Genomic DNA, 17,187 nt, shown 5'->3' on the forward strand with positions numbered 1-17,187 from the left:
TAGCATTAAATTTCTTTTAACAATAAAATGCGTATTAGAAGCATTTTGTAATAATTTCTAGAAAAATTTGGAGAAGAGTTAAAAATATAATTTATAATTATATATAGACTTGAAAGTTCCAATTCTAAAAAAATGTTTTTTTATATGGTAAGAAAAGAATTTTTTATGTAGTAAAGAATGTTAAAAGAATCATTAGCTTGATTAATCCATACAATGAAATATTCGATATTATCTTTCTTTTCCGTAAGAGATATATACATGTAACTATTTTCTTTTCATTTAACGCAAGGAAAAGAGAAAAGAATATCTAAAACATTCGTAAGATCAAACCAAATTGAATCAAATTTTCTCGGATCTACATTACAATTTAAAAATCAAAAGTGATATAGAAAAGTTGTATAAACCGACATACGCGACACGTAAAGCCATAAACGGAATTCTGAAATCCAGCGCGGGACATAGAGAGGTCCGAAGTGAAGCCTAGACGTACGTCATGTAGTACGAAATTATGAATGGTTCACGTCATGATGGAAGGATCGTCGGTGATGCGAGGTCGCCGAACGCGAGTATTTACACGCATCGGCAGATGTTCGGTCGCGGCCCGCCACCCTCGGGGGTCCCCGCGAAGGGAAAGCCGCATACCCCCGCGACAAGTGCAGCGGCGGCGACTGTTGCGGCCGCGTGTATGTAATACCACGAAAGAACACAGAGGAGGGAAGAGGGAAGGTTCGGTCGCGCGATGCAGCCACGCGAGTGGGCGGCGCGATGCTCCTTTCCTCCCTTTCCGAGAAGAGGAGCCGAGGGCCCGAAGGGCCGCGCTTTTCATTAGAGGAGAAGGAAGATGATGATGGAGAAGAAGGAGATGGAGGGTGGGAGATCCCTTGATCCTCTCTCGACTCTTCGAGAGTGATTCCTGCCTCCGACGGAGGAGAGTAGCTCATCTCGCAGCTGATAGTCTTCGACGGTACGCGTTAACGGGTGGTGCGAAAGCGCCACCGGCCCCGCGCCGTCGATCTGCCGCTTTATCGCGAGAAGAAAACCGACGCTTCTTCTCCATCTCGCCTTCGCCCCCTCGTCACCCGCGATCGTTATCGCGCGCGTGCCACTCGCGGGGAAGGTAGGCAGGCCGAAGAGCGGGAGGAAGAGAGGGCTCACGAGCGGAAAAGACCGGCGTGATAAGCGACCAGCCGATCATCGTGTACATGTTGATACGTTGATATCGAAGTAAGCCGTTTCTCTGACGTTATTTTCCAATTTCGCGTTATCTTCGACTCCCGGAGGAAAGTGAGGCACAATCGACGATAGTTCGCGGGGGGGTGGCCTATAAGCGCGCTGTTCGCCAAAATCCTCGAAAGTGGTCTCGGATACGTTTCTCAATAAGGGGGGAGAGAGAAGCTAAAGATTTCGTCGTTGTACTCCTCACGCGATCGCGCCTCATTTCCCTCCGGATTATTGAGAGTTAATCTTTTGGAGGATCGACAGCGAAATCATTTCCGTGACTCGGTCATGATCGCGAGAGGTGCTTTTTACGTCGATAGACCGCGATCGCGATCCTAGAAAGCTGCGACATAACGATTACCAAACCCGTGTAAGTACTCAAAGTTCTTATGGAGTCAGCCGAGATTTTATCCGCGCGCAGAAAATGATATTCTTTTATTCTTGAGAATCAATAGACTTAAACTCACGTAAAACACAAAATCATAATAGCGTCATAATAAGGATGTCATCATGACTTTAAGTTATCTTTGTCACTTGTCAGTATATAAGAGATACTCATGCATATGATATCTTCATGATCATTGTCATCGAGTGACAAACCATATCCTTATAACAATATTACTGTGACTTCTGTGTTCTACCTAGGAGATAGCCGTTAAGATTACTGATGGACGGATGAGTGTAGCAAAATTTTCTTGATCACAATGTGAATAAATTCCATTTTATTTCTCTCAGCGCTTCCTACGTACGTTTAATTACTGCCCGACGCACTGACGGGCGAAAATCACAGCCGCACTGAGAAAAGTGATCCGTTTCAAAAAGTAACAAACGATCTCTTTAATCGGGAAAAACCGACAAAGGCCAACATGACCAATTAAAAGTATTCGATTAGAAGGTTCCGATCGGATATTTTATAATTGAAACTTTCTGCTCGAATGTTTTTGATCGATCATTTAAGCGTTTATCGTTTTTTTTCCCCCCGATTAAAGAGATCGATCCGTTTGTTACTTTTTGATTGGATTTTTGTTTCTTTTTTTCTCAGTGCGGATGTTGCGTTCTTCACTTCGGTCTACTTGCCACTGTCACGCGGGGCTCGGGAATTATGTAAATGCGTGCATGATTGATTATCTCGAGTTTGAGATCGTGACGCGCGGAAAGAGCCGCGCGACCGATTCGCTCTCTTCGCAGAATCTTCGCCGAGGACCAGATGAGGATCTCCACGAGGGATGGCAACCGCGAATGCGACGGGTACCACCGATGACGCACTTCGGCACATTTGTCGTCCCACGATCGTCGCGAATTGCCGAGCCATTGTCGATCGCTATATCCACCGATGTTCCCAATGAAGGCTCTGGGTAACCGCGCGTTATCTCTCGCGTCTTCCGCGATAACGGTCGCGCCCGGGCGCAAAGTGCACGGTGCCGGATAAGGAAGGCGGCCGGAGAAGCGGCCGCGTCGCCGCCTCACTTTCTCAATCCGCGAGTCACGGTTACAAAATCGCGACGGTTTCGCAATCCGATCGACGTGCTGCAGCTAACTAACGCACACATATTGCTATGATTGACAGCAGGCTGCCGGCGACGGCGGCGACGACGACGACGTGCACGGATCGACGAGGACGACGAGGAGGACGAGGAGGACAACGACGGTGGAGGCAGAAGAGGAGGAGGAGGAAAAAAAACGGAGGAGATGCATCTCGAGAATTATCGCGGCGACAGGAGCGAGGAGGACGACGTGCGACGTCCCCCGTCCGTTCTGGAGCGAGACGACTTCTTCGTGGACGACGGGGACTCCCTACCCGACCTGATGTCCATCACGATGAGCGGCATGGACGTTGACGTCGCCTATCAGCCGTACTGCTGGTCGCAAACGACGGATGACAACAGTGCGCTCTTCTCCCCGCTGGAGACCGGCCCGGACTCGCGGGACTACCTCGATTGGGACCAGGTGCCCGTGGTCTTTCAGTGTCTTTCCAACGGCGATGGATCACCGGATAGCATCTGCAGCGACGCGATCACGCCGACTTGGAACAACGCGGTGACAGCGACGACAACGACGACGACGACGACGGCGACGACGACGACGGATCGTGGCGAGATGAAGTCGGACTCCCGCAAGTTGCCCTCGATGGGCTCGGCCTTCTCCTTCTCGCGCAGCTTCGGTAACGCGGTCTATCCGGAATACGGAGCGGAGTCGCGGAGCGACTACCAGGACTATCCGGATTGCCAGGAGGACGACGTGGTGTCGTTGCTGATGAGCATCCAGAACGATGCTCAGAGCTACTGCGGCCCCTCGGTCGCCGATGAGTTCGATCTCAGTCTAATTAGGGGCGACCCGACGTCGCTGCTGAGCGCCGTGGACCCGCCGTCGTCATCAGCGACCTGCCTCGCAGGCGACGATCAGCAAGAACCGTTCCAGAGCTTCAATCCGCCGTACTACGCGGTCGGGCATCTCGTCTCTTCCCAGCAGCAGCAGCAGCTGTCGACGGTCAATCTCGCCGGTGAGCTCAACGACGCGACGGACAGTTTCGGTAATCAGGTGATACTACCACGGAACGAGGGTCTACTACTCGGGAATAATCGACGTGTCGCCGGGTCGAAGGTCGCCGACAACGAGAGGAACGACAAGACCTACGGTAAGCGCGATGTATTTTAAAGAGATCAAAAACTGACGATGAGTTTTAAGACTGTAAGCACTGCAGTTTTGAACAACGGGAAAAATGTATGCATTACAAAAAAAAGAGTTCGACTATAATATATTGTGTAACAAGGGCGCACGAGTAAGGAAAAAGCCGAGTTGCAGGTATTACACACCGTACTTTTTGTTACAAGCGCGTCGAAAGTGGTCCTTGATTAACGCGAATTGACAGGTTTATAGCTAGGATCGCGAAAGTCGTGCAGAAACAATCGTGGAAAATTCTTCTTGCACGATTTTTACGGCACCTATTACAACTGTGTCTATTACGACAATGAGTTACTTGTGTGAGAAAACATCCCCTGTGGAAATCGGCGAACCTACGCACGAAAAAGCGACACGAAAAAGGCCACTTTCGACGTACAAAAAATTAAATAAATAAAAAGAGGCGAAGAATCTTGGCTAGATAATAATCCGACATATTCCCAGAATTTTTAGCGCCAGACCGAAAGGAGACCCAATGTGCTCCAAAAAGTGTTTCCAGCATCCGGGCGAAAGTATGTACGACTGTCGAACGTTTCCTTTTTTTTTTCCAGCGCTGTCAACTCGCGCGATTATACGACGAACATTGGCGTGATACAAATACGCATGTGGCAATCTCCGAGTGCACGCAATTTCTGCTCCAGTTGCGCTAGTTGTGTTTACGTTTCGCGTGCGTCACGTTGCAGATTGCGCGAAATCTACGGCGATGGACGAGGGGTTCGCGCCGGCGGCTTATCAGTGCCGCTGGATCGACTGCGGCTGTGCGTTCGCGGAGCAGGAGGGCCTGGTGCGGCACATCGAGAGGCGGCACGTGGAGTCGTCGTCGGCGAGCGCGCACGGCCACGGCAGGCGAATTCAAAGGGACAGGCAGGAGCGCGAGGGCAAGGATGCGGCGGGCGACAGCCTCCCCGGCGGCGGTGGCGCGGTCACGACGACGGCGACCGGCCGCGAGGACGAGTTTGCCTGTCTGTGGCAGGGATGTCCGCGCGCGCGGCCATTCAACGCGAGATACAAGCTGCTGATCCACATGCGTGTCCACACGCAGGAAAAGCCGAATAAATGTCCGGTTAGTGTTTCTTCTACTTTCCCGGCGACTTTCAATTTCAACATAATTCTTGATCTATCTCTACCAATGTAGATTGACTTTGCTCTCTTTAACTTGCTCTTTATATTTTTCTAACTCTTAGACAAAAGTGCAAAATAAGTTAAATCGAGATAAAAATTAATCTATTGATTGGTGAAAATAAATATTATGATATTAACAGCAACCTTTTTATCGGTCGCTTTGTCGAGCGATGTGTTAATATATTAAAGAAAAGAGATTCCTTTAACAATGAGTTCTTCATCAGGTTGTTTTCTGTAACTGTATTCTTTTTATTATAATTTTTCCAGTTTTCTACAAACTGGTCCGCCAGCAAAATGATAATTTTTCACTTTTGGTGTTTCAGTTTGCCGGCTGCAAGAAAGCCTTCAGTCGTTTGGAAAATTTGAAGATACACCAGAGATCACATACAGGTGAAAGACCTTATGCATGTCAGCATAATGGATGCTCAAAGGCATTTAGCAATAGCAGCGATCGAGCCAAACATCAGCGAACACACTATGATAGAGTACGTTTTTTTTATTTCTCATCTTTAATAAGTAGAATAGTAATTTCTTAAGTTTCTTCTCTTTTCACTAATAGCTGATCTTATTCAACAAGTTGTACCGATATAAATTGTTATTGGACGTATTACAACTTATTCACCATCCTAAAAAGTAATATAAATTTTATAATAATTATTCACGTAAAACGCTTTAGATATACCATTGATTCAATGATCTTTTTTTGATAGAAATGTTTTAAGTTAACTTTTTCTTCTTCCAGAAACCGTACGCTTGCCAGGTAAGCGGTTGCGGTAAACGTTATACGGATCCGTCGAGTCTCAGAAAGCATCTGAAGAACCATACGGAAAACTCGAGTACGCTGTCCAGTCTGTTGTCGTCGGATAAAGCATCAACGACTAACGTGACAACTAGTGCGATAGGACAAAAGTTAAACTCGACGATTCCTCATCGAGGAGGCGTGCACCCGGACACGTGTATCTTCGACGTGGAGACGAATCATTCGTCGTACAAATTACCTAAAGCTTATATCAAAGAGGAGAACACGTTGCTGAATAATACATGCCAGCTGGATAGAATCTCCCTGAATTTCGACGGCAATCAGCAGGAATACGTGCCGATCGAATCGGTATGTCACCTTTTGATCAACAACGTCACGAACGCGCAAAACGAGAATACAGGTAATGAATATGTTCAGTCATTTAGAAAACTATAAGTTTCGTCTCTCGTATTATGAAGTCGTATATGATTCAGGACGCTTGTCAGAATTTAAAAAAAAAAAAAAAAAAAAAAAAAAAAAAACGATTTTAATAAATGAATATTCATTGGAGTAATTTTCATTCTATTTCCTTGTATGTATATGAATTTTTATCTCCATTATCAGCTATAGAACAATTTTACATTTAAAGAACTTCATGATACTTGCTACGAATATTTGATATGAAGCATAACATTACAAACGTATTTTTTCGAATTTGATCAAATTGCTCGTAATTGTATCATAATGGCTTTAAATTCTTATTGTATTAATATTCATTTTAATCGTTATCTTATTGCATTAATACTTATTTTCGATACAAGAAAGTCTGGCCGAAATGCGATAAAACTTATTTTGCTTGCTTACATTACAATTTTTTTACTTACGCGCGTAAGGGTACTGTATGAAGATACGGCGTGACCTTTAACTTTTATTGGCAATAGTGTAAGATCTTGTTTTTCAGTTTACAAGATTCATTAAGTTCCTCTTTGCGAAAATAACATTTACGAAATAGATTGATGTCATGGAACTATTTAGATCAATATTGAGTCCTGGTAATTGAAGCGACAATGTGTTCCAAGAAATCTTTACACACACACTCTCTCTCTCTTTCTCTCTCACTCTCTCTCTATTTTCGATTTTCTACATGGATAATGACTATAGAGTCGCCTTGTATGTTAAGAATAATTTTGAGTTTGAAATCATACCAAAAATTTTAAACACAAGATTGAGGATATACAATAAATTAAATTAAATTAATAATATAATTTAATAATAATTTAATTAAAAAAATTTTTTTTAATTTTTAAAATCAAAACTTCGAATATTTTAAATCCTTTTCTTTTTAAATTTCTTTATGATCTTACTTTATGAATTTAAAATACAGTATATTGTTTTTAAAGAATGATCACTTCTTAACAATAACGAGTTACTTTTAAAGAGTAACCTTTTCCCATCTTGATTACATCATTTCCAGGGGTAATTCCGCATAGATTATAAGCCATCCGATCACGTGTGCATCTCGCGGGCGCGTGCTGGCTTTTTCTGTCGCTGCTCGCGGCGCATCGCGCCGATGACAGTGTCGCGCCCGGTCGCTTGATCTCAGAGGAGGTTCGCCGCTCTTTTACGCCTTTACCCCATACCGAGTCTTAAAATAATATTCCTTACTTTTTTGAGGGGGGGGGAGTCCGTACGGCGTATGCCGTGTACAGCGAAGAAAAGACGCGTGAACGGGCGGACGCGTGACAAAACAGATGACAAAACAGATTGCCACGTGCCTCGCACCCGTGCTATTTCTAAATAAAGAGGCCCTCGCGTAATTTCGTAAAAGTATATAAAAACGCGCACGTACGCGAGATGAAATGCGTGAGAGCACATTGGTTATTTATGCTATCTCGCTAGTTGCAGGATACTGCAACGTGCCCGTAGACGACGACGTGCCGGACTTCGACGAGCTCGGCGCCGACATCGAGCGACAGTTCCACGAGTTGAACGACGCTATCTTCATCGACGGATGAACCAACCTCGTCAAGGAGGGTGCCTGCCTTCCCCGACGAAGCGGGCTGCGACGTGATCTCACTGTGTTTCGTTTCTCTCTCTCTTTTTTACTACACCTCTTTTATACTCATTAGTATACGTACTTGTACTTGATAAATCATATATATGTATTTTTGTACATAGGTACTTATGTATATTATAGGCAAAAATAAAACACATCATTTATTTCGACCCGAGCGATTAATTCGTCCCCGTACCTTTGACGCGTGCAATTCGGTTTTGTTCATCCTCCCTTTCGAATTTTCTTTAGTTCTCCTTGCTGCAAACGTTCGGTTTTTCTTCTGCCGTCAAATGCCGACAGACCAGGCTGGGGAAGTTTCTTAGCCCTTCGTCTTGATTTTCCTTTGAGTATACCTGTAAATGCCGACAGTTATAATAACGTTAAATAATCACATTTAAAATTGTGTCGATCTAAAGAGGTTCTTCCATTTTTTCAAACTTTAAGATTATTTTAAGATTAATATGTAGACATCGCTAAATGTTTTTAAATTTCTTTAATTGTTTAGTTTTCTTCAAATAACTTTCTAAAACATTCTAAAGTGTTGAGTCTTTATAGGAAAAAAAGTTTTAAGTAATTTAATAACGAACAAAGTATAAGAATTTCGAAAAATTATAATTTTTATATAAGAGACTAAAATTTATGAATCATACAATTCTGTTTAAATATAATGTCACAGTGGTGAAAACATTCATTTAAATTGTTTATTGTTTATTATTTAGATATAATTGTAAAAAATTCCTGTGTAAAAAAATGTGATTTCCCATCCAGCTTTTTAAGTTTGAGAGCCTTCTTAATTAGTGCTATTGCGTAAAGATTTGCACACTCACCCCGTTGATTACTATTGTCGGTACAAATCTCAAGGGTGGTTGCAGGGAATGCGTTTTGTCGCCATTAGTCGCGAGCAAATCGTCCCCTAATGAGCTCGCGATGCAGTCGTCGATCGACTTTCGCGTTTCTTCTTTCAGGCCGATGTTTTGAGCGCACTAAAATTTAATTCGTTTAAATCGCTATTGTCATTAATCTTATAAATATGGATTGGTAATATAAAGTATAAACGAAACTTCTGTTTCTAAAAGAATCCGAAAATACACATGCTTAACACATACCCGATGAAAAAAAAAAACAATAGAAAATAATAGAAATAGAATTAAATTTTGTTGAAAATTTTTTTCTAATTTTACATTAAAGTTATCCTTTTAATCGAACCCAAGTTTGAGCTACTATAAAGAAGTTGTTTATTTCTATTGTTTCTCGGTAATGTTTCACGTAATCGATTAGGCACTAATCTGAACGAGTATGTTTTTCTATACAGCTTGCCGAGTTATCTAATCCAATCTAAAAATTATGATTTGCTTTATATATGTATTAAAAATGATAGATAACTTTAATGTCGAAGTGACTTTTGCTATCCAAGATATAACACTGAACCACCATATGTTTAATTGACATGTGTAATGTACAGTTCCGTATACTTTCAGAAAGACAAATACTAACAAAAGTACACGTTTCTCTTTCCGATCTCTGCCGGGTATTTTTAATATAGAAATTGTATTGCAATTGTCAGTTTATATCTTTGATTATTATAGTTCACGTTAAAGACTTTTATCGTTATTATCTTAACTCCTGACATGATGGTCGCATTTATCGTTGCGGAATTTTTGTATCGTTTTGCATATAATTTTACGATTGACAAACGTGACACGACGTAGAAACATGACAAAATGAATCAGCAGTGTACTATCTTTTACGATGACAACATTAAATGCCACACGTGTTTTATCGAGAATCGGCGATCATCCATGGAAGTTTGAGAAACTGAATTCACTTTCTCTCCATGTTTCACGTTTGCTCGCTTGATTTTCCTTCGCGTATAAATGAAACAACCTATTTAAAACATGTAAAAACTGCAATAATAATTTAAACTTAATCAAAACATTGAATCGTTTTCGAATATCAGTTTTTGAAATACCATTTGTATCTTGTTGCGAGACAAAAAAATAGTTTAAATAATTAATTCCAATTTCTTTCAATTATATCTTAATGGTATTTTATCCAATAATATTACAAAAAATGATAAATTTAATACTGCATTAATTACTTATAATTAGAAATCAATTCTTTATGCAAACCGAATTGAATCGTTGAATAATAACTTAGTTAATATAATTATTATTGAATATTAATGTATAGATAATAACACAAGAATTTTTATATTGTAAGAAAAATAATGTTAGTTATACGATATATATAATTTTAAATATAATTCCATAACGTTGTCAATATATATGATTTACTCAAGCCTCTTAAATTCAAAATTTTATTAACAATTCAGAATAATTCAAATTGAATCGAATCGAATCACGAGTGTCAAAATTATAGTATACAGTGATAATCATACGTAATTACTACAGCACTAAATTGGCCAATTTCTGTAAGAATGTAACATTCTTTATCTCAATTTTCAGAAACGCAGCGTTGCTTTTTAAATTAAATTAAATACGGCCTCGGGTGAGAGATTCAATGGGAAAGTATGCCAAAAGGTCGATGATTACGAGCTAAATGTCGACTCGTACTCATCGGTGCGAGTCCTACGGAGAAAGATTAATTACAACGTTACTTCGGTAAAAGTATATGTCGCCGTAATCACACGGCGATCGCATGGCAAAATCGCACGGCGGCCGCCTCGGCTAATCGCCGGGAAATTACGAAGAGATACCTGCGGGACGGCGTTCGGCGGGTTTCCATCGGACATTGCACAACCGACCAGGTTGACCGTCAGCTGCTGATGGCTCTCGGGCGCCTCGATGGATCGTATGGAGTGAATCGCGCACGCCTGGGCCTTGTTCCCACGGCACTCGGCGGGCCCGTGTTGACACGAGAACTGCCATGGACCGGTTTTATTTTCGCGCGTGTGCTATACAGACATACACGCGCCATCAATTTGCATTTAAATTGTAAGAATGAAACGAAATTTTAATATCGCGGCCGACGCGGACGAGACCAAAGACCACAGCGAAGGGCAAATCGTTGTGCGTTTCCAAGGTTGCGTGGATTCAAGGCGGATCCCACGCGCGTCGATCTGATTTCTTAATATATCTCAAGAGGAGTATTTTAATAGATATAAAATCAATATATTAAAAAATTGATAGATATTAGGATTAATGTCCGTTTCAATCAATGTAGATTAACTTTGATCTCGGTTTAGCTTACTTGTTATCTCGTTCTAAGACTTGAGAAAAGATAAAGAGCAAATTAAATCGAGATTAAAGTTAATCTACGTTGGTAGAAACGGGCCCTAGTGATCAAAAATATATCTCTATAGCTAAACACTTAATTAGAAATTTATTACTAATCTTACTCAAACGCTCTTTTTATTACAATTATGAAACTTAATTATAATTTTTAAATATATATTTTTAATTGAAATTTAATTCTAATTTTTGAGTATATTTAATATTACAATTAAATTTTAATGTTATAATAAAAAAGTATTGGTCACTAGAACATTCCCGTAAGAATTAATATAAAATTCATAAATATCACAATACTGAACATTGCTCAGATTAATAAGTAAAGAGATAAAAAACAGATACAAATACTTTTACATGATTATCCTTGTCAAGATGCCATCAAATCGCTGTCGTCTCGTTATCGTCGCCTCGTCAAGACGATAAAATTACAGAGTGAGTGAGTGAGTGAGTGAGTGAGTGAGTGAGTGAGTGAGTGAGTGAGTGAGTGAGTGAGTGAGTGAGTGAGAGAGAGAGAGAGAGAGAGAGAGAGAGAGAGAGAGAGAGAGAGAGAGAGAGAGAGAGAGAGAGAGAGAGAGAGAGAGAGAGAGGGGGGGGAAGAAAAAGGACGACAAAATTATGAAATTAATTACCGTAGCCTTTCCGTAAGGAACTAATGTGACCTGAATATGTCGTTTCAATTGTGGATACGATGGCACGAGTTGATTTACGATCCATCGCATGCTATCACCACATAACGATTCGTAGTAAACATCCACGTTGACGGCATTTTTCTCCGATTCACCATCGGCTAACTGTGCATTCGACTTAAACAGATTTATAAAGTTATCATGGATCGTCTCATTACAATTATTAAATTCTTTCAAAATTCTTCCTTCTTAAGTCCTTGTATAAAACAAAACAAATTTAAAAAATTGATAGAAACTTCTATTCTTGAAAATAATAAAAATATGCAGACTTCAAAGACGAAAAGAACAGTTTAAATATTACTAAATTTTATTTTAATTTTGTCTACTTTTCTTCTTTTAATTCACATGATACATCTAACAAAGCTAACAATTCGATAATTGATTAATTAATTGAATGATTATAATTCTTTATATTTCATTAAAATGGACAATAAAATTATTTTATTTAAAATTATATTGGTTTAATTAAATTGTTTAAATTGTTAACAAGCAAAATGCCAAACAAAAACTTACTTTAAATTATAAGTGCAACATAATTCAAGATAGTTAAAAGAAACAAAAAAAAATAAAAATAATAAGATTATAAGATTTATAGAGTAAAAATAAGAACCATAAGAAAATTTGAAGGTCAATACAAGACAAAATCCAATTTTTTGAGACATTTTAAAAGATTTTGAAAGTTTATTGTGAGTTAATTTTGACTTTTATTATTTGAATTTATCAATTTGCAAAAAAATCGATGAAAAAGGATATATTGATTTATCTCGCGGAAAGTGCCAGATTTTAAGATTCTCACTTACCAGAATGCCGTGAGAGACGAGCGCAACAAAAACGGCAATCGCCAGCCGTGAAACCGACAAGTAGTGTCGCATGGTCATGCCGTTGAAGAATGAGCAGCAAGGAAAGGCGTTTTAAACCTGCTGCGGACAATAATCAACGCGCAGTGGACATGAGAGAGGGGGATACAAAAAGTCGCGCGAGTGGGGAATTGAAAAAGAGAGAGTAAAACGGGAGACAATAACGGTAGGAGGGAGAGAGGAAGAGTCACTCACATCCTTGCAACATTAGTCGAGGACATCTAGCTACTATTCAGATACTACAATCATGATACGAGCGCGCAATTATAATTTATCTTCATAATAGCTCGCTTTCAACGCACGAGTGTAGAAAGCCTGAAGATTTTCCATCGACATACGATCACTTCTATTAAGATATAGACTTATTCAGGTATTCTATTAGATTAGATTTGTATTAAGATACAAAATAATAAACTTGGCATTTTGTAACCAAACTTTAAACAAGGCTATTCTTAATTTTAAAAAACTCCTGTTGAGATTAAAATTCTTGTTTATGTCTTTCATAAGATATAATCTGCGTGAGGAAAAAAATTCCTATTCGCGCGATTCTTTAAATACTCGTGAGTTCATTCTCGCACATTCAGGATGTGCATAATCGGAGTTACAGCATGATTAAATAAGAGACAATCATGTAAACAGTTAGATAATTTATTTGTAATATAGATTCTGTAAGTTACAGAATCATTATATATATGTACAATATATTAATTCTTAAAACAAGAAAAAAATAAAAAATAAAATTAAAATTAATCTACATTAGTATATTAACTATAAAATTTATTCGTTTTTATACTATAATTTTATAATATAAAGAATGTTTTTTATAATATAAAGAATATAATTTATTTTCTAATCATTTATATTATAAATTTTACAGCTATTTATAGCTAATCTACTAATGTAGATTAATTTTATTTTATTTTTTACTTTTTTCTCGTTTTAAGAATTAGGAAAAAACAAATCAAGATTAAAGGTAATTTACATTGGTGAAAATGGATATTAATCGTCTCCTATTATATATAATTACCAAATTATAAAAATTATAAGCAAGTTATGAAATTTATGATTCACGTAATCAGCATTGATCAACGTGTAATGTAAAAGGTTTGCACAATCGAGCATGTTCTTTCGTTTAACAGAATTGTATAAAAAACGAATAAATCTTTTGATCAAAGTAATCGCACATCGAGGAACCAGGATCTATGCCACCGTTATGGATCTACGCCCTGATGAAACTTTAATTCTGGCTGCATTCGTTTCAGTTCCTCATACAAATCGTTGGCGCGTTTCTTGAAGGTCTCGGCGAGTTCGGGATTCTTCTGTGCGCCTTCTCCGCGCGCGTGCATCTGCGACAGATTCGCGCAGGCATACGGATTACCGTGCTCGCAGCTTTTCAACGACAATTTGTACGCCTCTTTGTAGTTCTTCGTAATAACGTTCTCTAAGCCAGCCAGATAGATACCCGCCAAGTAGAAACAGGCCTTGTCCGAGTTGTACATATCGCATGCCTTTCTGAGGTACTTGGCACCCGCATGAATCTGGGTAGCCCTATCCTTCTCACCAACTTCGTGCTTAGACGTTGCCAGAACACCAGCGTGCAGACATCCGTCCTTATCGTTGAACTCGCAGCCCTTCGACATGTACTCGTATGCCGTCGGTATGTCCTTTTTGCAACCTTTGCCTATGTAAATGAGGAAAGCTTTAAGCAGAGAATAATTAGACTCAGAGCGATTCAACGTTATATTTAAAATCGTCTTAAAGGGAGCTTGAAGTCTAAAAATAGTTTAAAAAATTGTTCAAAGAAAAGAAAGTCCGCACGGTTTGTAGGCCGTGCGTGCGGCACGCGAGAGCCTGCTGAAATCGGCTGAGAATTGCATTTCTTGCCGACCTCTGTTCTATGTCGTGTGACGTTTGTAAAAGTATATACAAGAAGTCGGCGGATTGCGCCGAGAAGTGCATTTCTTGACAATCTCTGTTCTAAGTACTATTTTTTTTTATTTACTGCAGTTAATTCATTGGCAAAATAAAATCTTAACTAAGATCAAATTTAAAATGCTTTCAACAAGAAGCTATACAGTTTTTTTCATTTTGGTTGAATTTTAATAATAAACTTATATTTAAGATAATTGGATTATGAATAGAACAGAAGAAAGCCTCAAGAAGATATACAACCTTTGTTGGGTTTGGTAAAACCTCAATATTTTACTTGAGACCAAAATAATTTTAAATATAAATTTGGAGTACTGCTTTATACAATGCATGAATTTATTCTTTTAATTAAATTTTTCGCACAGTTTATCTTTTCTCTTTTTTGCTTCAACAGAAAAAAGGGAAAACAAACCCTGGAAGTAATTCAGTTAAAAAGAACTAGATCTCGACTACATTCGGAAACATCACCTTAGTGCTCTCGGGTATCATTCTATCATTGTTGTTTGTTAAATGTGAGACAAGCCTGTCCTTTTTCACTGCACGGCTGCACTGGTGCAATAAGTTAGAATGAGAAAAAATATATTTGTCTTACTCTACCCTGTTGCATCAGTGCAGTAGTGTAACGAAAAAGAACAAGCCAAAGGATAGAATGATACCTAAAAGCATTCGGGTGATATTTCCAAACGCAGCCTCATATTTCGAAGTTTGCGCCACGGCGAACGCTCCCGACATCTACCTCAGGTACCATAACTAACGTCGAGCGTCTGCTAGATCGAGCACTTCGTGCCCTCGTGCTCCTCACGATGAACTCACCAATCGCCTTGAAATCGCCGAATTTCGTGCAGCTCCTGGCATAATTGTATTGATCGCAGGTCGTCTTGTATATCGAAGCGGCCTTCTCCATGTCCAACTTCACCGCTTCGTAAAAGTCGCCCAGTAAATGGCACACTGTTTCCGGGGGAACAAAATTCCATTATTCCTTTCAAAGCGTTTTGAGGTTAGAACATGAGGCTTCACTCACCCTCCGGCTTTTTCTCGCTGTAACAGCCGTATTGATACTCTATGTGAAGGTTCTTCAAGTACTCCTTCACGTCTTCCTCGTTTTTCAGATCGTACGCCATCGTTTCAGCTTTTTTATCTCGCCTCGTACCCACAATCACATAATAAAAAGATATCCGCCATATCTGGGCATACAGTGGCGTCGGCGCCGTTGGCGGCTCTTTAAATAAAAATTTAAAAAAAAAGTGCAGGCAGAGAGGAACCTGAGAGCGATCATCGCGTCGTTTTAAGTGATTTCATCCATCAGCGCCTCTATGTGCACATAATGTGCACATTGAACTATGAGTCAAATATCTATGAATCCCGTAGGTAATGTGCATGATTTTTTGGGTCTCTTCTATGCTATGTCCACGTTTATTTGGTTCTGTTTCATGTTATACCCGTAAATTTTACAATTATATGCATTCATATTTTAAATTCGTTTTATGCAAATGTGCATAATCGTGTTCTAAAAATGTGCAATACCACACATGCATGATATAAATTCAATTAATTGATTTGATAAAAATTCACTCACCGATTGCTGTCGCTGCTCCTGCTGCTGATGCTGCTGCTGATGCTGCTGCTACTACTGCTACATTCCTTTTCCGCTTTTGATTCTGAAAATGTGATAAATGATTATTCTTAACCTCAAACACAAAAGCAAGTAAAGAAATGTATCACTTGAAAAGATAATATATTTACCGAGTCGCTCCATGGATGCCGCTTTCTGCTGACATCATCCTGCTATTCTCGAACCACACATTAATAACGATCGTCCGATACTTTATTCGGCACTCCCGATATTACGGATAATATATCACACGAGTGAAACGTAAACCGCGCGCGAGAATTTCACTTGGCGCGACCGTTACATTTGAAAAAATACGTGAAAAGGACGGCTCGTCTGATTGGCGGTGAAATCAACATGGCACGAAAGTGGCGTGACGTCACGTAACTTCGCGGAAACGTAGGCCGAGGAAAACCGTTCGAATGAAAACTACGCGCCGAGACACAACGAAGGGAGATAAATTCGTTTCGAAAATTTTGTATGCTCGCACGACGATTAGTAGCACTTCACAATTAGCACTCGCGATATTCTACGGAACGTACCCAGTGAGAAATAGTACATCGAATCGACATTGATTCGACATCGAAATCATCATTTCGATGTCGATTCGACGTCGAATTGATGTCGAATTCATTATCGTTTCTCGCTGGGTATCCTCTTCGAGCAAACACTTGGCTCGAACACACACGCGAACACTTACTCGAGATCGAAGGCAAACGCACGACGCCGCGCTTTCGATCTCACGGCTCGCGTATCGTTTGCTAGCAGCACGACGGTACTCTCACCACAACACCGTACCTGTATAATACCGCACAATTCAATTCTGAACGCGAAATACGCACGGAGTCGACAGAGCGTCCGACCGGCGCTGGAGTGGCGTACATGACTGGACTGGAGCGCGGAGCAACGGAGCAACATGGCGGCAGCGGCGCAGGCGCGGCGAGTCAACCGTCTAGCAACGCCGAGTGGCGCCGACTAGCACCGAGTACCGCCGAGTCTGTCTGCCAGCAGTCACGTACGCCACTCCAGCGCCGGTCGGAC

General features: G+C 40.3%; 2 protein-coding genes across 3 annotated transcripts; one reads left to right on the top strand and one right to left on the bottom strand.

Annotated features, from left to right (window-relative positions):
• The first annotated feature begins 87 nt into the window (after positions 1-87).
• Positions 88-7,984, top strand: LOC105834863. 2 transcript variants are annotated; one of them, XM_036289784.1, is made up of 6 exons: positions 88-1,588; positions 2,786-3,853; positions 4,581-4,960; positions 5,343-5,504; positions 5,762-6,179; positions 7,658-7,984. In XM_036289784.1, the coding sequence occupies exons 2-6, from the start codon at positions 2,908-2,910 to the stop codon at positions 7,771-7,773; spliced, it is 2,022 nt and encodes a 673-aa protein (XP_036145677.1). In that variant the 5' UTR covers positions 88-1,588; positions 2,786-2,907; the 3' UTR covers positions 7,774-7,984. The 2 variants fall into 2 exon arrangements, with proteins under 2 accessions (XP_036145677.1, XP_036145676.1); XM_036289783.1 differs by lacking the exon at positions 88-1,588 and having other exon boundaries at positions 1,604-3,853.
• LOC105834862 lies at positions 7,900-15,737 on the bottom strand. The gene is given in 9 exon segments (XM_028191890.2): positions 7,900-8,167; positions 8,642-8,797; positions 10,531-10,728; positions 11,695-11,868; positions 12,552-12,653; positions 12,655-12,671; positions 14,071-14,289; positions 15,351-15,485; positions 15,559-15,737. Coding segments are annotated over 9 exon segments (1,209 nt in total). The 5' UTR covers positions 15,659-15,737; the 3' UTR covers positions 7,900-8,059.
• Between the last annotated feature and the right edge of the window lie 1,450 nt (positions 15,738-17,187).

This window comes from Monomorium pharaonis, chromosome 7, assembly GCF_013373865.1.
Source record: "Monomorium pharaonis isolate MP-MQ-018 chromosome 7, ASM1337386v2, whole genome shotgun sequence".
Taxonomy (NCBI): domain Eukaryota; kingdom Metazoa; phylum Arthropoda; class Insecta; order Hymenoptera; family Formicidae; genus Monomorium; species Monomorium pharaonis.

Excerpts from the sequence above, each read along its gene's own strand:
- LOC105834863 (XM_036289784.1), top strand. The coding sequence starts at position 2,908 with ATGCATCTCGAGAATTATCGCGGCGACAGGAGCGAGGAGGACGACGTG. Across the intron at positions 5,505-5,761 it reads AGCGAACACACTATGATAGA|AAACCGTACGCTTGCCAGGT; the intron begins GTACGTTTTTTT and ends TTCTTCTTCCAG. Across the intron at positions 6,180-7,657 it reads CGCGCAAAACGAGAATACAG|TTGCAGGATACTGCAACGTG; the intron begins GTAATGAATATG and ends CTATCTCGCTAG.